Source organism: Drosophila subobscura, chromosome J (assembly GCF_008121235.1).
Source record: "Drosophila subobscura isolate 14011-0131.10 chromosome J, UCBerk_Dsub_1.0, whole genome shotgun sequence".
In the NCBI taxonomy this organism is placed as follows: domain Eukaryota; kingdom Metazoa; phylum Arthropoda; class Insecta; order Diptera; family Drosophilidae; genus Drosophila; species Drosophila subobscura.
In genome coordinates, this window is record NC_048532.1 from 10,729,142 (window position 1) to 10,751,806 (window position 22,665).

The 22,665-nt window shown below is 42.9% G+C and overlaps 6 protein-coding genes and 1 pseudogene across 11 annotated transcripts in view; 4 read left to right on the forward strand and 3 right to left on the reverse strand.

Moving 5' to 3' along the window:
* Positions 1 to 1,897, reverse strand: part of LOC117894080 (protein artichoke) — a 15,409-nt gene extending 13,512 nt beyond the window's left edge. The window contains 1 exon segment of the mRNA XM_034800942.1: positions 1,806 to 1,897. The gene's annotated coding sequence lies outside the window, so the exon portion shown is untranslated.
* LOC117894091 (AT-rich binding protein) overlaps positions 1 to 17,279 on the reverse strand; it is an 18,123-nt gene extending 844 nt beyond the window's left edge. The window contains exons 1-3 of one of the 5 annotated variants that reach the window (XM_034800960.1): positions 17,269 to 17,279; positions 1,806 to 2,197; positions 564 to 746 (exon numbers count right to left, since the gene is read on the reverse strand). In XM_034800960.1, coding sequence (XP_034656851.1) covers positions 564 to 746; positions 1,806 to 2,148 — 526 coding nt within the window. In that variant the 5' untranslated portion in view covers positions 2,149 to 2,197; positions 17,269 to 17,279. Of the gene's footprint in view, positions 1 to 302; positions 306 to 540; positions 747 to 953; positions 1,161 to 1,805; positions 2,484 to 17,268 lie in introns of those variants that run through there. The other 4 variants (XM_034800961.1, XM_034800959.1, XM_034800964.1 and 1 more) reach the window with 4 other exon arrangements.
* On the forward strand, positions 2,629 to 11,649 carry LOC117894094 (vacuolar ATPase assembly integral membrane protein VMA21 homolog). The gene is made up of 3 exons (XM_034800968.1): positions 2,629 to 2,774; positions 2,844 to 3,116; positions 11,414 to 11,649. Exons 1-2 carry the CDS (start codon positions 2,694 to 2,696, stop codon positions 3,087 to 3,089), a joined length of 327 nt encoding a protein of 108 aa, XP_034656859.1. The 5' UTR covers positions 2,629 to 2,693; the 3' UTR covers positions 3,090 to 3,116; positions 11,414 to 11,649.
* On the forward strand, positions 3,119 to 3,695 carry LOC117893445 (annotated as a pseudogene).
* On the forward strand, positions 10,891 to 11,649 carry LOC117894093 (vacuolar ATPase assembly integral membrane protein VMA21 homolog). The gene is made up of 2 exons (XM_034800967.1): positions 10,891 to 11,071; positions 11,141 to 11,649. The coding sequence occupies exons 1-2, from the start codon at positions 10,991 to 10,993 to the stop codon at positions 11,384 to 11,386; spliced, it is 327 nt and encodes a 108-aa protein (XP_034656858.1). The 5' UTR covers positions 10,891 to 10,990; the 3' UTR covers positions 11,387 to 11,649.
* On the forward strand, positions 11,894 to 13,800 carry LOC117894088 (glutaminyl-peptide cyclotransferase). The gene is made up of 2 exons (XM_034800957.1): positions 11,894 to 12,294; positions 12,366 to 13,800. Exons 1-2 carry the CDS (start codon positions 12,169 to 12,171, stop codon positions 13,311 to 13,313), a joined length of 1,074 nt encoding a protein of 357 aa, XP_034656848.1. The 5' UTR covers positions 11,894 to 12,168; the 3' UTR covers positions 13,314 to 13,800.
* Positions 13,816 to 21,401, reverse strand: LOC117894082 (zinc transporter 1). Of its 2 annotated transcripts, none has more exons than XM_034800947.1 (4): positions 21,390 to 21,401; positions 16,383 to 16,580; positions 14,573 to 15,275; positions 13,816 to 14,510 (listed from the first exon to the last, which is right to left on the reverse strand). In XM_034800947.1, exons 2-4 carry the CDS (start codon positions 16,569 to 16,571, stop codon positions 13,849 to 13,851), a joined length of 1,554 nt encoding a protein of 517 aa, XP_034656838.1. In that variant the 5' UTR covers positions 16,572 to 16,580; positions 21,390 to 21,401; the 3' UTR covers positions 13,816 to 13,848. The 2 variants fall into 2 exon arrangements, with proteins under 2 accessions (XP_034656838.1, XP_034656837.1); XM_034800946.1 differs by lacking the exon at positions 21,390 to 21,401 and adding an exon at positions 20,526 to 20,772.
* Positions 21,402 to 22,665: the final 1,264 nt, after the last annotated feature.

Below are 22,665 nucleotides of genomic sequence, written 5' to 3' on the forward strand. Positions count from 1 at the left end.
AAACACTTTGTAAAGGGTCCGAGCAATCGCTTCAAGCAGATTACAACACGATCTTAAGTATCTATGTATTTATTGCTTCTGTGTTAGCTGATTGCATAGCTTCTCTTAGTTAAGTTTCAAATGGTTCAAGTTAAGTAATTATTGCTTGACATTTGCATATTAAGTACAGGTACACTCCAACGATATTTCAATACTGTTTTCGTTCGATCTTTACTTCTCTCTAGATTTGTACAGTTATTCGCTTGGAATATTTATTGATTGATCAATTGATTCGTTTGCTATTTTTACAATTTCCCTTTTTTGGTCTGGTATTGCATTTCATTTTTGTATGTGTATTTTTGTGCGATTTTTCCTTACAAGTTCTATATTGAAAATTTTGTGAATTCAGCAAAGAGAAACGCGTCGCTTGGTGAATTGTTGCATGTGTTTCTGTGCGTTGCTTTTAAGAGAGGACTTTGTGAGTGGGTGTATATACATTTATCATTATTCATATTGTGTGAAAGATCTCTAAATCATGTGCGACATCATGCAACGACTCACATCACGGTTAGTGCGATGCAAATGACCTTGAAAATGCTGCTGAAGGCGTTGTTGTTGTTGTTGCTGCTGCTGCTGGTGTTGTTGCTGCTGCTGCTGTGGCTCTGCTTCCATCATGTCCCCAGAGCCACCATCGCTGGCCTGCATCTCGTAATCCATTAAGCAGGCCTGTGTTCCAATTACTTGTGTGGCAGGCAGTGAAAAAAAATCTGTAAGGCGAGAGGCAAACACGGTTTAGTAATCAGTGTTAACTGCAGACGCAACACGTTGCCGGGTCGCTATTGATATGTATGTCACCTGCTGCTGTGTCGCAGGGTGTACTTTATTGAGCGAGGCAATTCCAGAGAGAGGGCTCTCACAATAGTCGCCTATTTTATTGTGTCGCTGTAGACGTGAGAGTGCTGGGAACTCCGCTCCTCACCTTGTCTAATGACACCTTGCGCTGCTGCTGCTGCTACCTCTGTCGACGACAGCTGACGGTTGCCCCAATTGCCGTTCGTTTATTTATAGCCGATGCAAGCAACGTTGACAGCGAGGCTGGCAGAGACGATGTCATTTCTTATCGCCCTGCCGCCTTTGTATTTGTTTTGTGGTTATGATAACGGTTAAGTACAGGGAACTGTACTTTCTGTGCTTTCTAACACTGAGATGTATCCTTGGGTAATATATTTTGGTGCCAGATCAACTGATAATCCCACCTACTGTGGCACTGTACTGACATTTCAATTAATTTATCCATTCAGTCGTTAATTGAACAATAAATGCGATATGGACATAGGCCATTAACGCTTGAAAGGTAATAATATATGATATACAACATTTATATTGATTTTCACTTTTTGGATACACACTTTTATCTCGGCTCTTGTTCTTCTTGTTGTGTATAAACCCAAAGATTGATTCGGGACACACCAAGTTTCAACACTTGGCTGCCACCTGCTGCCCTGCCAAGCCGCTCACTCCCACTCCACTGGACACCATCTCAGCGTCGCTAGAGCGTTGAAATGATTGTGTCGCGGATTTTACCGTCTCTACAATGCTTATCGGCTCTTTGAACGGAAAGCTGCGGACACGGAAAACGCTCTAAATAATGACTGATAAGCCAGGTCAGAGTAACAAAGTAAACATCAGTCGGTGAGGTCAGCCCCCCAGCAAGTTTTGTAACGAAATTCACGAAAAATTTCACGCAACGGCAATTAAATGTCAAGGTTATGCCAAAATTGCTCATTATATATACACATTTCGTTTGTAATATGAAATCCACTTACCATTACAATACTGAGCCGCCAGATCCACATCGTCGAAGCGGCAGCGCTTGGTGTGCATCGGGTTATCCCCGTCCTCGGATGGCTCATTCCCGTTACAACGCTTTTTGCAGCGAGCTGCAGACGCGGCGGCTGCATCCACTGGCTGCTCATTGTTGTTGGCATCATTCATGAATGGCCATGAATGGCCGCCAACGGTAGCGTCAACAGGGGGGACGGCAGCGTAGGAGACTGCACGTGGATTGAATGGATCCAAGGTTTGTCGCATCTGCGTGGTTTCGAAATTGGCGGCAGTCGCGCCCGCCGAATCTGCATGTGCCCAGCACTCGAAATTTGTTAACACCATGCTGATGATGCGCGACACCAGTGGAAATTTACCAAGAATAAACACAGCAAAAAACAAAGCACTATTGAACGCCGTCCTAACTGTACTCGGTCGCACGGCAAACTGCAGTCGGCGATGGATTTTTTGGTATACAGTTAAATGCCGCAAAAGCAAATACGCAGCAATTGCAAAATGCTGAAAAAAATTTAATTAACACACGCAAGCGGGCGAGCACACAACCAACTGCGAGGCGAACGGGCCAACGAAACGAGCGCGCGATGACGGCAATTGTTAAAAATAAACCCACAATAAGCAAGTTTTACATTTTGCCGCTTTGATTCTTCTGTCACGCTTTTTGTTTTCCTTTCGCACTTCGTTCCGATGAGTATCGCGCACGCAGGGATGCTTCGAAACATCGATAGGCAACAAAACAACTGTAGAAACTATCGCGACATCATGTGATTGTCAAAATGGATGATAAAACGAATGGCAGGCAAAAGAAACAACAAAATAGTCAAAAATAATCAGAGTTTTCAATTGGAATAAGTTCAAAAATATTTAGAAAAATGACGAACAAAAATAAGAAAACCATCCCCGGCATTGGAGGACCTGCTGGCCCTTCGAAACAGGCCAAACAGAAGTCTGAGGTAAGGTTCACAATGGTGGGTAGGGCGGAATTGCCGGTAGTTAATCCCACGTCTTGTTTATTTTTCTAGGACTCCCAGGACTACAGTTCTTTCAAGACAGTGCTCTTCTATTGCATGCTGATTGTGTTCCTGCCTGTGATCACATTCTTTCTGATGAAGGCCGTCGTTTTGGATGGCTTCTTTGATATGAGCGAGGTCAAAGTTAACATTTTCTCGGCGGTCGGTGCCGTGGTGTCCTTACACATTGCTCTGGGACTGTATATCTATCGTGCCTACTTTGGAGCCGCCAGCTCCAAGGCACCGAAGGAAGACTAAGCTTCACCGGAGACTGTTTACCATTTCCATTGACCGCTGAGCCCATAAACACATCCGGCGACACGGACAACTTCTTAGAAGTGCTCAAGGATGGCGTGATCCTGTGCAAACTGGCCAATGCCCTGCAGCCGGGATCCATCAAGAAGGTGAACGAGAGCAAAATGGCATTCAAGTGCATGGAGAACATCTCGGCCTTCTTGGAGTGTGCCAAGAATCTCTGGGATCTCTGGGAGCGCCAGAATCTGAACTCTGTGGTTATTTGCCTGCAGTCGCTGGGTCGCAAGGTGAGTGCAATCATTGCTGAAAATATTCACAAGATAATTCTGATGAAAATATCCTTATCTGCCGTAGGCCTCGAACTTCAACAAGCCCTCGATTGGACCCAAATAGGCAGACAAGAATGTGCGCAACTTCAGCGACGAGCAGCTGCGCGCCGGCCAAAATGTCATCTCACTGCAGTATGGATCCAAGAAGGGCGCCACCCAGTCGGGCATCAAGTTTGGCAACACCTGGAACCTGTAGATCTGCGACAGCATCAGTCTACCACTTCACGTCACCCATCTCCAGTCTCAGACATTCCGCAATAAAGCCGAAACCAAAAGCCAACATCTTTCGCTGCGGCTAATCCTCCTTGATTTGAGTCTAGTTCAGGTTTAATTATGACGCATGAAGCATTTAATTAAATGTATTTACAGACAGAGTGTATATGTATATCTATGTATTACATACTTATAAATTATCTATTTTGAATAATACCCCTTCTTGAAAATAAATAGTTATTCTTTTCACAGAAATCGACTAAGGAATGTTTTAATTTGTGGCTTTTATAAATAAAAATAGGTTGCATACTTTTGGGATGGTTTACATTATTCAAAATGGCATACTTTCAGGCTGAAGATATATTAGGTATTTAGCCTTGTTGGGATTATATTTAAAAACCACATTAAAATGGCTTTATCCTTAATATCCTTGCATCCGAAGTGATTGCAAGAGGTCCGGGACATTGTCCCGATCACGAGGAGGTGTGGCATGTCCTGATCCGACAGGATACAGCCAAGCTGTGGCGTTGTAGGGACTATATTTAAAAACATCCTTTAAATTCCATTATCCTTTAAGTCCTTGCACCCGAAATGATTGAAAACGATAACGGGCATTCGCCTGATCACGAGGAGGTATGGCATGTCCTGATCGGCCCCCAAATGAAGGAGAAAACAACAAAACAAAAATGTGTGCTGTGTGCTGTGTGTTTGTTGCACAACAAAAAACTTTTAAAATTGCTTCGCTCAAATGGCAATTTTGGAACTGAGTACCAGGCGAACATAAATCAGCAGAAGGTAGCTGGTTTTATGTTTTTCCTCCGTGTCAAGAGCTGGCTGCTATGAAACTCGGCGGTTTTTTTTAAATATCGTCATTAAAGGTATGCACCAAATCGTAGTTCCACAGGACATTTTTGGTTGTTGTTTTCTCCATAATTTGTGGGTCGATCAGGACATGCCACACCTCCTCGGGATCAGGCGAATGTCCTCTATCGTTTTCAATCCTTTCGGGTGCAAGGACTTTAAGGATAATGGCATTTAAAGGATGTTTTTAAATATAGTCCCTACAACGCCATAGCTTGGCTGTATCCTGTCGGATCAGGACATGCCATACCTCCTCGTGATCAGGCGAATGTCCTCTATCGTTTTGAATCCTTTCGGATGTAAGGACTTTAAGGATAATGGCATTTGAAGGATGTTTTTATATGTAATCCCTATAACGCCATAGCTTGGCTGTATCCTGTCGGATCAGGACATGCCATACCTCCTCGTGATCGGGACAATGTCCCGGACCTCTTGCAATCACTTCGGATGCAAGGATATTAAGGATAATGGATATTTAAGGATGTTTTTTAACTAAAGTCTTTGCACCGCTATAACTCGGCCGTGTCCTGTCGGATCAGGACATGCCACGTCGCCTTTGAGCGGAAGAGTCATCTCTATCCTTTAAACCCATCAAGGACCTCAAGGACTGCAGGATATCGCTGTTTTACGCATTTTTGTAAAAGCGTTATTTTCAGCTTGAAAGTATGCCACACTTATGCGAATCAAAGCGGCCCCCAAAAGATACTTCACAAATGTAATAAAAGTATTGAGCGGCGTGAAAGTATGCTACACCTCTTATTGTTATACAAAATTGGGTTTATTTCATATATTTACAAAATTGGCGGATGCATGTGTTTTGCTAATCTTAACCTAGTCCGACGTGCTCTCACTCTCAGATTGGAAATCGGCTACTTCGATGGAGAAATTGTAATCCTGATCGCATCCCAAAAGTCCTCAGTCGATCATACTTGCCTTCCTCGATCTTCTGTGAGAAGGTTGTTTCGACGTGGCATTCACTCTCCATCGGCCATCTGTGTATTGTAGAGCTGCCAGAGACCACTACATTCCTCAAACTCCAGCTCTATGATGCCGGAGACGGTTTCGATTTTCTGAAAAACACCAAACGGTTAAAGATAGCTGCTGGCAGATTCAATATACACCTTACCTCCTCAGCATCGCTTGACAATATACGTAGACATGATTCCTTGCTTATGCCCTGAGTGACCATCTGGGCCAGATATATGGCAGGAAAGCCCTCCATCAAGCATTAAACAGCCACAAAGGCCTGCATCAGACGAATGGCCATGCTCAATATCTCCTTCATACAGCTCAACCTGCGAAAAGCCAACGATGGGATGCAGTTCCTCGTTTTCGTCAAAGATCTTGAGTGCCTGGACATGCACCTCCCCAAAGGCCTTGCGTAGCTAGTTATAGGAACTCTCGGGCAGTTGGCAGCGTTTATTCGCCATTACATGACTCCCAACACATACGCTGACCTGCTCTGCAAATCCACGGTGTTCTTTTATAACTTGCTTAGACGACACTGCAGACAATAAATAGCCAAAGAAGTCCAGGAGATGCAGGATACGATATTTGTTCATAATGCTGACAGACTCTCATTGGCCAACTGTGTAAAAAGAAAACAAGATTGGTAATCAATTATATCGATGCGTACCGCTGATATACTCACACTCTCTCCGTGTAGGATGTGCCTAAATGTTAGCCTCCCCTCATCTGGTACATAATTGTCCCAAACCACGCCATATTTATCATTATCGCTCTCCTCCTCGGACTCTTTGAACTGCACATTGGTGCTATGCTGCAAGTGAAACTTTCTTCTGTTACCGAGACCCACAGTTCATGAGATGCTTCTGTCATTCCGACTGCGTGCCTTCCAACTTATCCACGGCCTAATATCTATTCCGTATCATTCGTGTTCCAACTGCAATCGCGACAGATGTGCCTCCAGCGTCAAAATGCGGGGTATTGAATCTGGGGGAGACGATTTTCGTTAGGCATCAATGCTGATTGGCGATGGTTGAGCGAGATGAATCTTACTTGAGTGCTATTTAATTGACACAGTCAGATTGTTGTGAAGGCGGAGCCAGAGTGCGCCGGTCAAAGATCCACGTGCTTTCCCATCAGGGATCAGACCTCGCCAGCCACAAGCTGGACTCTATTGTTCGTACATCAGCTTGCAGCCCAAGATTAGGTATCTAAAAACAAAACAAAAATAGATTAAATTGGAAAATGATCATCAAAACAAGGAAGCAGACCGCATGGAGGTCCCAGTTTGGTACAAACTGCAGCGTACTCGTACCGCAATTGATATGCTGAGGTGTCCGTCAAGACTGTTTATCGTTTTATTTTTTTTTTTTTTTTTTTTAATCGCTACTGCGAAATTGGTTGGTCGCAGAGATGAGTCCGCATTGACCAGGTACTTCAGTTTTGTGTTGAATATTATAAAAAAGTTACTGAAAATTTTGAACTCAAAAAAGAGTTGTTTGCCGAACGAACACTAGAAATAGAATGTGTATTTTTGTTTTTGATACCTTTATCCTTTTTGTTATGGTTTTGACAATAAATTAAAATTTTTGAGAAATATGGCACATGTTCTTATTGCAGTGTGACCGCAGTTTTATCTATCAAATATACCACTGACCCTCAAAAGTATACCGAATAATACCTTTATCAGAGTCAAAATATACCGCAAATGTTCCGATGGAATTCATATTCCCCGATTCTGATATTCTCTTCAATATTATAAGCAAGATAAGACTCCCAACATTGAACTTTTAATTTCATAAAAAAGAAAAATCAATTTTCTAGAAGATTGGCTGTTTCAAAAGACTCGCTTTTGTTATTTTAGTTGTTTTTCCAGTAAAATTGTGAAACGCCGTAGTTTTTGCTGCGCCGGAAACTAGTGTTGCAAAACGAACAAGGGAACTATCGAAACTAATATATCGAGTATGTTAATGATGTCTGACAAAAACTCGGTGTTATGGGTTATATTCAAATTAGAAGGCGCCAGGTGGCTGCAATTGATATGCTGAGGTGTCCGTCAAGACTGTTTATCGTTTTATTTTTGTTTTTGATACCTTTATCCTTTTTGTTATGGTTTTGACAATAAATTAAAATTTTTGAGAAATATGGCACATGTTCTTATTGCAGTGTGACCGCAGTTTTATCTATCAAATATACCACTGACCCTCAAAAGTATACCGAATAATACCTTTATCAGAGTCAAAATATACCGCAAATATTCCGATGGAATTCATATTCCCCGATTCTGATATTCTCTTCAATATTATAAGCAAGATAAGACTCCCAACATTGAACTTTTAATTTCATAAAAAAGAAAAATCAATTTTCTAGAAGATTGGCTGTTGCAAAATACTCGCTTTTGTTATTTTAGTTGTTTTTCCATTAAAATTGTGCAACGCCGTAGTTTTTGCTGCGCCGGAAACTAGTGTTGCAAAACGAACAAGGGAACTATCGAGTATGTTAATGATGTCTGACAAAAACTCGGTGTTATGGGTTATATTCAAATTAGAAGGCGCCAGGTGGCTGCAATTAATATATGCTGAGGTATCCGTCAAGACTGTTTATCGTTTTACTTTTGTTTTTGATACCTTTATCCTTTTTGTTATGGTTTTGACAATAAATTTAAATCTTTGAGAAATATGGCACATGTTCTTATTGCAGTGTGACCGCAGTTTTATCTATCAAATATACCACTGACCCTCAAAAGTATACCGAATAATACCTTGATAAGAGTCAAAATATACCGCAAATATTCCGATGGAATTCATATTCCCCGATTCTGATATTCTCTTCAATATTATAAGCAAGATAAGACTCCCAACATTGAACTTTTAATTTCATAAAAAAGAAAAATCAATTTTCTAGAAGATTGGCTGTTGCAAAATACTCGCTTTTGTTATTTTAGTTGTTTTTCCATTAAAATTGTGCAACGCCGTAGTTTTTGCTGCGCCGGAAACTAGTGTTGCAAAACGAACAAGGGAACTATCGAAACTAATATATCGTTAATGATGTCTGACAAAAAAACTCGGTGTTATGGGTTATATTCAAATTAGAAGGCGCCAGGTGGCTGCAATTAATATATGCTGAGGTATCCGTCAAGACTGTTTATCGTTTTTCTTTTGTTCTTAATACCTTTATCCTTTTTGTTATGGTTTTGACAATAAATTTAAATTTTTGAGAAATATTGCACATGTTCTTATTGCAGTGTGACCGCAGTTTTATCTATCAAATATACCACTGACCCTCAAAAGTATACCGAATAATACCTTTATCAGGGTCAAAATATACCGCAAATATTCCGATGGAATTCATATTCCCCGATTCTGATATTCTCTTCAATATTTAAAGCAAGATAAGACTCCCAACATTGAACTTTTAATTTCATAAAAAAGAAAAATCAATTTTCTAGAAGATTGGCTCTTTCAAAAGACTCGCTTTTGTTATTTTAGTTGTTTTTCCAGTAAAATTGTGAAACGCCGTAGTTTTTGCTGCGCCGGAAACTAGTGTTGCAAAACGAACAAGGGAACTATCGAAACTAATATATCGAGTATGTTAATGATGTCTGACAAAAACTCGGTGTTATGGGTTATATTCAAATTAGAAAGCGCCAGGTGGCTGCAGTGCAACGAACATAACTGAACCATTTAATGTCCGATAGGAGATTTGTTAGGAGTCAGGCGGTATTGGGGCTTGGTTTATCTGATCGAAAACTAGTTGGGTGACGGCTCTTTGGTATACTTAAGGTCTATAACCGAAAGCAGTATAGAATTCATAATATAATTAAATATTATAAAATGAAAGCATTTACCAATGGGGTGATGATCTTCTGTGAGAAGAAGGTTGTTTTGACGCGGCATTCACTCTCCAGGTATATCACATAGTTGGCCCAATGTTGGCGAATCGGACCCCATCGGCCATCTGTGTATTGTAGAGCTGCCAGAGACCACTTTATTCCTCAAACTCCAGCTCCATGATGCCGGAGACGGTTTCGATTTTCTGAAAAACACCAAACGGTTAAAGATAGCTGCTGGCAGATTCAATATACACCTTACCTCCTCAGCATCGCTTGACAATATACGTAGACACTAAAGTGCGGCAATTATTGCAAGTGTGATTCCTTGCTCATGCCCTGAGTGACCATCTGGGCCAGATGTATGGCAGGCACAGCCGACGAAAGCCCTCCATCAAGCATTAAACAGCCACAAAGCCTGCATCAGACGAATGGCCATGCTCAATATCTCCTTCATACAGCTCAACCTGCGAATAGCCAACGATGGGATGCAGCTCCTCGTTTTCGTCAAAGATCTTGAGTGCCTGGACATGCACCTCCCCAAAGGCCTTGCGTAGCTAGTTATAGGAACTCTCGGGCAGTTGGCAGCGTTTATTCGCCATTAAATGACTCCCAACACATACGCTGACCTGCTCTGCAAATCCACGGTGTTCTTTTATAACTTGCTTAGACGACACTGCAGACAATAAATAGCCAAAGATGTCCAGGAGATGCAGGATACGATATTTTTTCATAATGCTGACAGACTCTCATTGGCCAACTGTGTAAAAAGAAAACAAGATTGGTAATCAATTATATCGATGCGTACCGCTGATATACTCACACTCTCTCCGTGTAGGATGTGCCTAAATGTTAGCCTCCCCCTCATCTGGTACATAATTGTCCCAAACCACGCCATATTTATCATTATCGCTCTCCTCCTCGGACTCTTTGAACTGCACATTGTTATCCCCGTCCTCGGATGGCTCATTCCCGTTACAACGCTTTTTTCTGCGCGCTGCAGACGCGGCGGCAGCATCCACTGGCTGCTCATTGTTGTTGGCATCATTCATGAATGGCCATGAATGACCGCCAACGGTAGCGTTGACAGGGGGGACGGCAGCGTAGGAGACTGCACGTGGATTGAATGGATCCAAGGTTTGTCGCATCTGCGTGGTTTCGAAATTGGCCCGCCGAATCTGCATGTGCCCAGCACTCGAAATTTGTTAACACCATGCTGATGATGCGCGACACCAAATTTACCAAGAATAAACACACAGGAAAAAAAAGCACAGACTAAAACAGTCTCACGGCAAACTGCAGTTGGTGATGGATTTTTTTGGTATACAGTTAAATGCCGCAAAAGCAAATACGCAGCAATTGCAAAATGCTGAAATAAATTTAATTAACACACGCAAGCGGGCGAGCACACAACCAACTGCGAGGCGAACGGGCCAACGAAACCACAATAAGCAAGTTTTACATTTTGCCGCTTTGATTCTCCTGTCACGCTTTTTGTTTTCCTTTCGCACTTCGTTCCGATGAGTATCGCGCACGCAGGGATGCTTCGAAACATCGATAGGCAACAAAACAACTGTAGAAACTATCGCGACATCATGTGATTGTCAAAATGGATGATAAAAACGAATGGCAGGCAAAAGAAAAAACAAAATAGTCAAAAATAATCAGAGTTTTCAATTGGAATAAGTTCAAAAATATTTAGAAAAATGACGAACAAAAATAAGAAAACCATCCCCGGCATTGGAGGCCCTGCTGGCCCTTCGAAACAGGCCAAACAGAAGTCTGAGGTAAGGTTCACAATGGTGGGCAGGGCGGAATTGCCGGTAGTTAATCCCACGTCTTGTTTATGTTTCTAGGACTCCCAGGACTACAGTTCTTTCAAGACAGTGCTCTTCTATTGCATGCTGATTGTGTTCCTGCCTGTGATCACATTCTTTCTGATGAAGGCCGTCGTTTTGGATGGCTTCTTTGATATGAGCGAGGTCAAAGTTAACATTTTCTCGGCGGTCGGTGCCGTGGTGTCCTTACACATTGCTCTGGGACTGTATATCTATCGTGCCTACTTTGGAGCCGCCAGCTCCAAGGCACCGAAGGAAGACTAAGCTTCACCGGAGACTGTTTACCATTTCCATTTATTCGCGTTCTGTTCTAGAAAGTATTAGCTAAGTCAAACGAAACGAAACACTTTTGTACATACACACAATGTTTATATGCCCGAGAGGGGGAGGGAAAGTTGTCTGTAAATGTGTGTAATCGTTTTCTATTGCATAACTCTCGATAGCAGCGGGAAAAACGTGCAACCCACTTTGTTGTCTAGTGTTTTGTGTGTATAATTCTGCATTAAAAAAGACATTAATAAGTGAAATGCGCGTTTTATTCAATCGTGGCAGGACGTGGGTGCGCCAATATTCGTGGATGCAGGCAGTCAAAACGCTGCTGCCGAAGCCGCGCAAGAAAATCTTCAATCTTGGAGCCTGCTTTGAGCTGGTCGACATTTCACAGGTTAGATTTATGTACATCATTAATAATTCGATTTAATTTAAAGATATTCGTTGAATGTGCAACACTGAGAAATAGCTGCACATGAGCGCCACCTGTTGTTAAAGTCAAACAGCTGTTCTGGCCAGAATATATTTGTTTGTGCTTGTTTATTGCCCCCCAACAAGTGCAAAAACGATAAATTGATAGTGATAGATGCCACGCAACAATTTCGTTACCACATGCTGCAGTCTACACACCTGTGCCCATGCAGCACCACGCCCAGCGGCCAACAACCAGCACGCACAATTGATTCGAACCACCTGTTAGAACGCTGCGAGGCGAGAATCCCATACACCAGCAAAACGGAATTACTCCGCCACGTATTCGGGAATCAGTGTTCAACATGCTGCGACGCCAGCTGCCTCGATTGCCTCCGAATATGTGGACGTTGTGCGTGCAGGCGGCTCTGATAGCCACCTTGGTCAAGGGCTCGGTGTCTCTGACGGACAATGTGGTTGGCCGAGCACAGGTGCCACTACCCCCCCAAAGCAACTGCTTCCAGCTGGCTGTGTGCTAACCATCTACTTTTTCCCGTTGCAGACCTCGTACAATCCCAGCAAGCTCTCGGAGTCGAAATTCCTGGAATACAGCAATCTGTCGAACAAACTGCACTTGCGGGAAGCCATCAGCAGCATTCTGATTCCACGCGTGGTGGGCACCGGCAATCACAGCCTCGTGAGGCAGTACATCGTAGAGAGCCTGAGAGATCTAGACTGGCATGTGGAGCTGGACAGCTTCCATGACACGGCCCCCATCATGGGTCAGCTGCATTTCCACAATATCATTGCCACCCTGAACCCGAACGCAGAGCGTTATCTGGTCCTGGCCTGCCACTACGACAGCAAGTACATGCCGAATAAGGAATTTCTTGGTGCCACCGACTCCGCAGTGCCGTGTGCGATGCTGTTAAACCTGGCGCAAGTGCTGCAGGATCAGCTAAAACCGCTGATGAAGTCCAAACTCAGTCTGATGCTTTTGTTCTTCGACGGCGAGGAGGCCTTCGAGGAGTGGGGACCCAAAGACTCAATTTACGGGGCGCGGCACCTGGCGAAACGCTGGCACCACGAGGGAAAACTGGATAGCATTGATATGCTTGTTCTGCTGGACCTGCTGGGTGCACCCGATCCGGCATTCTACAGTTTCTTCGCCAACACAGAATCGTGGTACATGCGCCTCCAGTCCGTGGAGACGCGCCTCGCGCAGGTTGACTTGCTGGAGCGTTATGCCAGCAGTGGTGTATCTCAGCGGGATCCCACGCGCTACTTCCAGTCGCAGGCCATGCGCTCCTCCTTCATCGAGGACGATCACATACCGTTCCTGAGGCGCAATGTACCCGTTCTCCATTTAATACCAGTGCCCTTCCCCAGCGTCTGGCATACGCCCGACGATAACGAAAGTGTGATCGATTATGCGACGACGGACAACCTGGCGCTGATTATACGGCTCTTTGCGCTGGAGTATCTGTTGGGCGGAGACCAGGCAAAGTAGTAGGGTGGAGTTCCCCTCAAAAAAAGATAAATATGTATGATATTTATAGATGTAGTACTTATGTACATATATGTATATGTATGTGTGTGTACGACGGCCTTATCTATCTGACCTGTCCGATATCAAACAAATGTTGTTGTTAACTATTGTTACTCGCTGTGGAAATCATGTGGATCGTATTTTTGTTAACTAACTCTCCTGGCCAATGTGTAATCCAAATATTTTTATAGCTATTTATACGTAAGCAGAGCTCCCAACTGAAGAGTTTGCTCATTAAATCGATTGTATGTATTTTTAATTAATTATTTTTCGTTCGTATAATTGCTAGGAATTATGCAATAACATAACACAATACACAATACAATAAATGTACCTTAAAAACAATGGATTCGTTAGGCTAAAATGTACAGGCACGAGTCCTAACTAGTTAAACGTCGCGCGAGGAAACATTAGCTGCAACAAATTATATGGCAAAAACGTAAACTAACTTAAGAATTAGCTAAAATCGTCCATAAAGCTTGAACTAATGTTAAAACTATTGGGTGGAAGGCTCTTGGCACTTTTCGTCGCTACTCGCAGCTGCAGGCGCAGGCGGAGACGGTGACGGACTGTCTTCTGTGGCCGCTTTTTGTTCTGTTGTTGCCGGTTCCACCTGCGACTTTGTCTTGACTTCATCTGTCGCCTGTACCTTCATCAGTTGTGCTGCATTCAGTTCTTTGGGCTTCTCCACCACGACCGCACTCAAGTCGGACTTGCTTTTGCCATGCCCATGACCATGGCAAGGCGAAGACTTGGACTTGCCACCATCCGGACTGTCGCTAACCTCACGCAGATCCGTGCGTGAATCCCGACAGCACACCTTCTCGATGCACTCTGCCGCCTGGCACTGCATCAGGCACTCCAGCGAGGCGGAGGCATTCTTATTGGTGGACGGATAGAACTCTGGCTGGATGGTGACGGCGCCGATGCCCTGATCATGGAAGTACGTGCGCACCTGCTCGATGATCTTCAGGTAGAGCTTGGGATTCTGGAACTGGATGTGTATGGTGGCCACATAGCGATGGGCCGCCAGCTGCCAAATGTGCAGATCATGATAGCTGACGATCTCCGGGAACTTCGTGACCAACGTGCGCTCAAAAATCTCCAGATCGATGGAGCCAGGAATGGTCTGCAGCAAAATAAGGCAGGATTCTTTCACTGTGAGGGGAAATACATAAAATTTAGTTCCTTATTCTCCTCTGTTTAACTTTAATACTCACTGTAGGGATAACTGAGCGAAATCAGAAGGATGCACGAGAAAATGGACAGCACTGGATCAATAAACTTGGCCGTATGCTGCTCATCCTCAGCCACATAGACAATGGCCGCACAGACAATCACAAAAATGGTGCTGGACACATCACGCAACATCTCGACGGCGCCCTGCCGCCTCGTGGCAAAGTAGACACTGCCCACCTCCGTCTCCAGTTCCTCGCGTAGCTGGCGATCGTTACGCGACTTGCTCAACTGCCGCTGCATGGGCTTTAGCGACAAATCCATGTTGCTGGACATGGAGCGCTCGAGGACGACATTGCCGCCGGGCGTCAAGTGGAGGAAGCTGCCCTGATGCAGCGTGTAGCCACCGATGAGCAGATACGTCAAACCATTCAGTATGAGACCCACAAAGCCCAGCATCATCACGGGTATGGGCAGGTGCATTGTGTCCTGATGGTCGATGTGCACCAGCGTCTGCAGAGCCTCCACCACCAGCGAGAAGGAGAGCGAGGCCAGAATGATGAACACTATCAGCATGGTGAGTATGTCGATGCGTGCCCAGCCGAAGGTGTTGCGCAGCTTCTGCTCCCTGCACTCCCGCCTGGCCTCCTTCTGGTCCTCCGTCTCGCCGAGCTGCACCACGACACCACCGTTGGTGCCATTGAGCTTGGCCGGAGTCGCAGGCTCCTCCTGATTCTTTTTGCTGTGCTGCAGGTGCGAAAAGAGAGTCAAGAATTAATTTTGAAATAGAACCGCATGGAATTATCCATTTATTGTCATGCTTTCTAAGCTTTCCAAGTCAAAACAATTGGCAATGGCTCCCAAATTGTGGTTAGCGAGTATTTTAACGCTTCGCTGGTCTTCTCCCCCATTATATAAGCTCGGCCCCAGCGGCCCACACAGCTGTGCTGTCCACACCTACAAGCTGTCTCTCTGTCCGTTGGGACGCTTTCGATTTCTGGTATCTCTGTGGTTTCAGGCCAAGTTTTTTGTGGTTTTTGGATGTTTTTGTATATTTCTTTGCGAAACGTGCTTGGCACGCTTTGCTTTCCCACAACCTGAACAATATTTGCATTCATTCAATAATATGTAAAAGATTTAACTATGACAAAGATCAAAAACATTGGCGTGAATATCGATGTGTCTTCACCTTGAGCTAGGCAAACTGGAGTTGGGTAAGAGTATTATTGTATGGTAAAACAAGAGACCACTGAGAGAGCTGCTTTTTTAATGGAAAACAAAGAACACTTTCATACACATTTATTTATAAAAGTTTACTTAAGTTGGCTCTCATTACTAAGTAGCACTGAAACATCATGCTTATTTTCACTTTCTGCCAGAATAGTTCCCAAACATTTGCAGCACCATTTGTCCATTTGTTCATATCTCCACAGAAACCCCTACAAAAGGCAGTCTGTTGGTGGTATCTCCATGAAATTCAGGCTGATATCTGTGTAGACAGAGGCATTAGAGTCGGACTAGGCAATTACACAGCAATCTACTGATAAGCTTGAAACCCAAACGAAATGTGAAATGTGCAGATAACACAAACTAAAAGAACCGCCGCACCCCTCGAGAGAGCAAAAATATTTCAAATATTCGCTAATAAATTATAATTTGAAATGGAACCAGTTTCAAGACAAGGAGGAGCTCGGAATGCGTTTTGTGTGTGTGTTGCGCTTTTGGTTTTGATTTTCTGGCTACAATCAAAGTTCAATGCACCAGCAGCCAGCACGCGACAATTTCCTGGCGTTGGCCAAAAGATCGTAAGCAAAAATAAAGCCAAAGCCAAAAACGAGTTGTTGTTCCACTTACCTTAATTGTTATGATGCAGCCGCCCAGTGCGAATATGTTGCACAACATGTGATACGATGCCATGAGCAGTGTCAGAGCGTGCGTTATGTGGCTGAGAGCCAGCTGGAGCACAAAGTAGCAGATCGATAGCACCAGCACCACATACAGGGGTATGGGCCTGCACCGCTGCAGTATATCTTTGATTGGCATTATGGGGCTCTAGAGAATGAAACGTAGAGCAGTGCGGGTTGAGTATTATTTGTTTAAATATTTGTTATATGCGGATGTGACGCTAAGAGGTCACCACTTGACTTGTCAACGAACCATAGGTGTGATCTACACAAATTAACTTAATTTGTTGGCCAAACAAATTCACACCTTTATCAGCAGGTTGCCAATTTGTCAATGGAAAATTGTAAGCTGGCAATACAGATCGAAGGGGATCGTTTATTATTTAGCAAAGGGTTGAATGTACAGGGATTTTTGACCGAAAAAAGTACTCTAGATTTTTGGGGTAATTTATTAATGGGTTTGGGACATGTTCTTATGTTCTTTATGATTGAAAAATCTTCTTTTATTTCTTTTCTTTCAGGCATTAAGCTTTCAAAAAAGAAAACCCCACCATAATCTGTGTCAAGTTCAAGTTGCCATAAAGCGAGTTAAGTGAACCCATGCCATAAACTGCACTGAACTGTGCTGAACCTACCCACCATACATACTCGTATTTAGGGTTCAGCACGTTCAAGCCAAACGCATATGCAAATCATCAAAATCAGCATTATGGGAATGGGCTATAGCTAGGGCTCCTGCCTGTCGTCCGGCATGCAAATGAAGATGCTAAATGGGCTCGTTTTAGCTGTGGCTATCGCCACCATAGTATCTCATTGAATCGATAGCGATCGCCATCGGAACGGAGCGGAGCGGAGCGACATTGACGTAACATTACGTGATCGTGGATATGGCTACTGCCGATTGTTTCTTGGCCTGTTTGCCTGCAACCCCAAGGTTAAACCTTTTTATCGGTCAGGCATTTGTAATTTTACAATGCCCTGCCTCTACGTGGATAATTAACGGACTATTTTTGGTAGTGAATAATTCAAGGATGTGGGAAAAACCTTTATAAACTTCTTCACACAAAAAAGTATCTATAATTGTGCTCATTAGTTGCTAAATTATAATCTCCAGCCATAAAATGAGGCTTAGTTAAAAATACCTACCATAAAAAGATAAAAGTTCCATGGAATATCGATTGGTTTGGGTTAGTTCTTATCATTGGAGCGTGTTGTAGGCCTATTTCCATATGGCCTGAATATCTACCTTATCTTCAAAGTAGAGAGTTCAAGAACTTGAGCATATTTATGCCCGAAACTAATCCATAACTTAAACAGACCAGAACCAATAGCATAATGATGTGGTTGCCATGGGCATACAAAAAGATAATGGAGCATTGATATATGAATGACCTCATTTCTCCTTAGCACATAAAACCCCTGCCATGTGGGAGCCCTGATTGATGTCTCCACCATCCATCTGGAATGCTCAATGAGTACTTGTACAGCATTCGATGTAAATCAAATGGAATGATGCAACCTCCTCCACATAGTGTCAGCGATCAAACGATTTAATTGCATTCCAAATTGTCACACGTGCAATCGTAAATCATTTAGTTTCGATTCAAGTGATTTTATCTTTTGTTCTCCCAGTACCTTCCCAGTACCCTCTGCGAACTAACCCGTGGAAGGTAATTAGAAACAATTCCTAATACAAAAGCGTTAAATGGCGCCTCCGGCTCCAAATTGTTCAGCAAAACAGAAAGCACAGCGACAATTCCCAACGGATAGAAAGCGAAAGCTACAGAAATTAAACAGATAATGTTAGACAGGTAGCAACAAACAATTTAGATACTGTCTGGTACGAGAGACAAGTGCTGGGACCCATCTACATGTGTACAAATGTATGTATAGCAGTGGTTCCACTTGCCACAGACACTAAATGTTCATTTCCTCAATTTGTGTTCATACTCAATGGGAGGCAGAGGCCTGTACAGCGAGAGAGATAACAAAGATAGTGGAGATATCGCTATAGAGCCAGACACAAAGAGCACACTGGATACGCTTATTGTTGTTGCTAGGGGCTGATGTGCGCTACAGACTCAACCAAACTGTGGACTACGGATTGCAAAGTAAGTAAAGCCAAAGAAATGTCAAATAAATGTATGCCCGGTTTTTCCTTCCTTCACTTTTCGAATTGCTTTCGAAAATATTTGATGACTCCTCCGGTATCCGGCTATTGTGTGTTTTACGATAACGTAAAATCCGCTTCATAAATCTGCCCCAAGCGCTGACAGCTCAATTGTCAATTAGATCAATGCAACAAGTCACTCCATCAACAAATACACACAGACAACAACAAATAAAAGGTAAACTCTGCTAAATGAATTCGGGGTCCAATAACATTTTGTTTTTTGTTTTGATTTGTCATCAGATACGATTTGTTCGCGAGGAGGGAGACGAGACATTGCCTGCATACAAATTTAAATTTGGCAAAGAAAAAGAGAGATAACAAATTTATTTTGATTTTTCTGCGTAGATTTGGATTGGGTCTGGGACTGGGTCTGGCCTCAAATATTCGTTTGCCTGTTTCTAACGTTTTTGACCATTTCAGACAAGGTCGCCGATGCCTGTGGAATTTGTAATTTACAAGGGAACTGAAAACTGTTTTATTTTACAAATTCTATTGATAGTGTTGTTGTCGCAGTGACGGCGTTGGCTGCCAATATTTGTATTGACAATTATCAATGGCATATGAGGCATGTTTGAATAGTTTTTCGAGCGCGCCAAAGCAGACGCCTGATAAACAGTGCAGATATACATATATTTATCTCTATCATCTATCTTTCTCATAAATCAAAGCAAACACCATCCTGCTGTCTCGTTTGCATTGCAAATCTGACAGTTTTTGCTGATAACGGGCATTTGCTGCGATTATCGAAAACAGGCCATCCCTACAGGGGTCCAAAGTACATCTCTAATTAACGGCAACGAAGGGCTTTCTATCTATTTCAATCTCTCATTATCTTTAGCTCTCGCTTGCACACAGGTTTACTGATTAATCCAGCTCTCTCTTAGTCTTAGTCTGTCTCATTTTTATTGGAAATCTGAAAGGGCAATCAATAATCGACAACAGCCCATCTCTATAGGGGTTCAAAGTCCGTCTCTAGTAGGGGAATTCTGCTAAAGCAAACAAAGGAAATGTTCGCAAGACTGGAAGCTATTTTTGAGAATGCTATTTCTAAAAAAACTAACAGCTATCGTAATGTGTGAGTCAATAGCCTCCCTTCAAGCGTACCACCTGCACATACCTCACAGCACAATTCAATTTAATTTCCCAATAAACGAAAAGGAAATGAGGCAAGAGTATTTATTGTAAGTGCACTTTTATGAAGCCCCATTTACGTGAGATCTACGCCTACTCCATGACTTCTCCCCTGACTGAGGAACTGCCTAAGGCCCGAAACACTTTCACTAGTCCTCCCGCTGGAGCGTGATCAACGCATCGCATTCTTTCAGCATTCAACTGATGAAAACAAATTAAAATAATACACAAATTGATATTAGCTTCAATTACGCTTGATGAGGCTCATCAAATACTTCTAGCGGTAAAGTAATTGTTTAGTTAATAATTCATTGAGAACTTTTGGTTTGCTTGCTTCGGCTCTTGAGCCAATTTTTGAGCCAAGGTTTTTGTTAGCTGATTTGCATTGAATTAGCCAGAAATCTCTGGGATGAGAATTTGTTTTCGGCTCAGACATGGGGGTTGCGGATAGTAGTAGTAGACAGATATAACCATTAATTAGCATTAATTTTGATCAAATTTATTTTTACACCAGGTACCGCTTGATGCGTTTTTATTTTCGATTATTATTTTTCTGTCGGTGCCAAGAGGTGCGAGAGGCGTCTTAATAATCACTTGCTAAGTGGACACACAGTCCAGTCCTACTGCTAACGAATCAGTCATCTATATACACATCTCTATATCTAGCCATTCTGTATGCGAAAGGTGTGTGTTTTTACTGGATACTAGCGGCGGGTGGTACGCAGCTAGCCGAATGTTTTTACACAAGGCCAAAGGGGTAAGGATAAGGCTTAGATAAAGGAAAATTACCTTTAATTTAGGGGCAACTTTTCACTTTGTGTGGAACACCGTTTAGTTTTTGTTTGGATTTCAATTTGATTTGTTCTATTTATAGCAGCACCACACAATGAATATATTTCTGTAGGCTTTTTTCCTAATTTATTATTATTATTTCTTTGTATATTTCACAATTTACACACGCGTGCCACCTGGGGTAGCGGGAGAGTGGCAGATCGGACGATGTGGACGGCAGCGCGGCTCAGATGCGAATGAAAAGCAGAGCCACGAGGAGGCGGCGATCAAGCCCAGTAAATACAACAAAATATAGCTCAAAAATCCGATGTACGAAAATAAATGGTGTGGGTAGGGGGGTGTTTAGTGGCTGGCAGACGCAGAGATATGGAAACAGCCACAGCCGGCAAAAATAAAGGCCAATATATTGAAAGTGAGCGTGCAAGTGCCTGTCTGTGTGTTTGTCAGCGAAAGAAAGAGAGGGAAAGCAAGCCATAGACCAAAAGAGAGAGAAGCAACAAGTGTGTGGGTGTAAAAGTGTGATAGAAGAGAAAGAGAGAGAGAGTGCGATTAGGTAGGGCATTTCGGTGCGTGTGGCAGGCAAAGAGAGCGACAATCAGTAGGTAAGCATTATGAGGGGAGGGTAAACTTTGTGGGGTAAAATATGTTTTGAGCTATGTAAAGCGACGACAATAAACATTTTTACGGCCCACCCACATATGGTAATCGCCAGATAATTACAGCACAGGCACTCTAGAAGAAACCCCTTCCAGTTTTACCTGAAACACAAACACACACACTGTAAAATATTCTTATCAACCGCGATAAGGACACGGTAGAGAAAGCCTACTTTGAAAACTCCAAGATTAAAATATTTTCAACCGAATTCGTTTGCTGTTTGCAGAAATATATTTCAAAGTCAACTGTCCGCTGGTCTGCAGGAGAAGTTTGTAAAGGGCAAATTGTTCCATGAATTGATTTTAGAACCCACGCCGAGACGAACCAATGTTGGCATGGTAATTGCATTTGCAGCACGTACTGGAGATAAAAAGTCAACGGGGTTGACTTTTGGCTTTAGTTGCTAAAGTGGGACATGTCTGGCACCACCATGGATGATGCAAGAAAAATTCATAAATTAAACCATAAGCTGCAGAGTAATTTACGAATTGTTGACACTAAGCCGTAGAAGAGTAATTAAAAGTTGATAAACCATGACAAGGCCATTAAAAGAGGTTCACATTTTAAAATTGTGCGCCAATTTTGAGGCTATGTGGCAGCGCCAGTTGGTATTCACAGCGAGACGAGAATGTCTCTAACATTTAATTCATGTAACTATCAACAGATGGGCAAGAGCTTGGCGCCAAAACTGCACCAAACCGCCCCAACCCTGTAACAAATAGAACCTGACATTAACATGCGGACTTTTTTGTTTTGGCTCTAACTGTAGTTTCTTGAAATTGAGTCCTTGCACTTTCTTCAAAATTAAACCGCAGGCGTACTCCTAATTTTCAAACAAGTTAAAACAAACCACACTAGTCGAATATTAATAAGATACCAGATATGTACAACTAACCATGTTTACAATAGAACACTTCTGCATGCAGCTTCTTTTCCCGGTACAACACACCAATACAGTTGCAGGCGGCTCCCAGCAGTTTCAAGGCCAACTAGACTCCAACCGCCCGGCACCGCAAGTCGATTGTAAATTGTAATATCCGTCTTGTATAACAGCTCTCGCGATATATTTAGACCGCTCTTCATTTAGTAACGGTTTTGTTTTAGTTTTAAACCAGTTTTATCCGTATAAAAAACGCTACTTGTCACAAACAAAAAATCACAGCTTAGAATGGAAGAACCTGACTTTTATCCTTTATCCAGGTAATTACACACATGCACTCACACTTGCAAGTGACAGAGTAGCCAGATCGATGGATTCAGTTCGCAGTTTTCAACAAAAAAATACGGTAGAACAGAGGAACAGAGTTTTTCTGACTTTCCTCCTGCCTACTCAGCAATGGAAGACTAATAAAAGTTAATAAGCTAATACAATGCCATTGGTGGAATTAAAATAGTTTAACATTTAAAAATTATGCGCCAACTCTAGGGCTATGTGGCAACGCAAGTTGGTGTTTACAGTGACACGAAAACGTATCGAGCA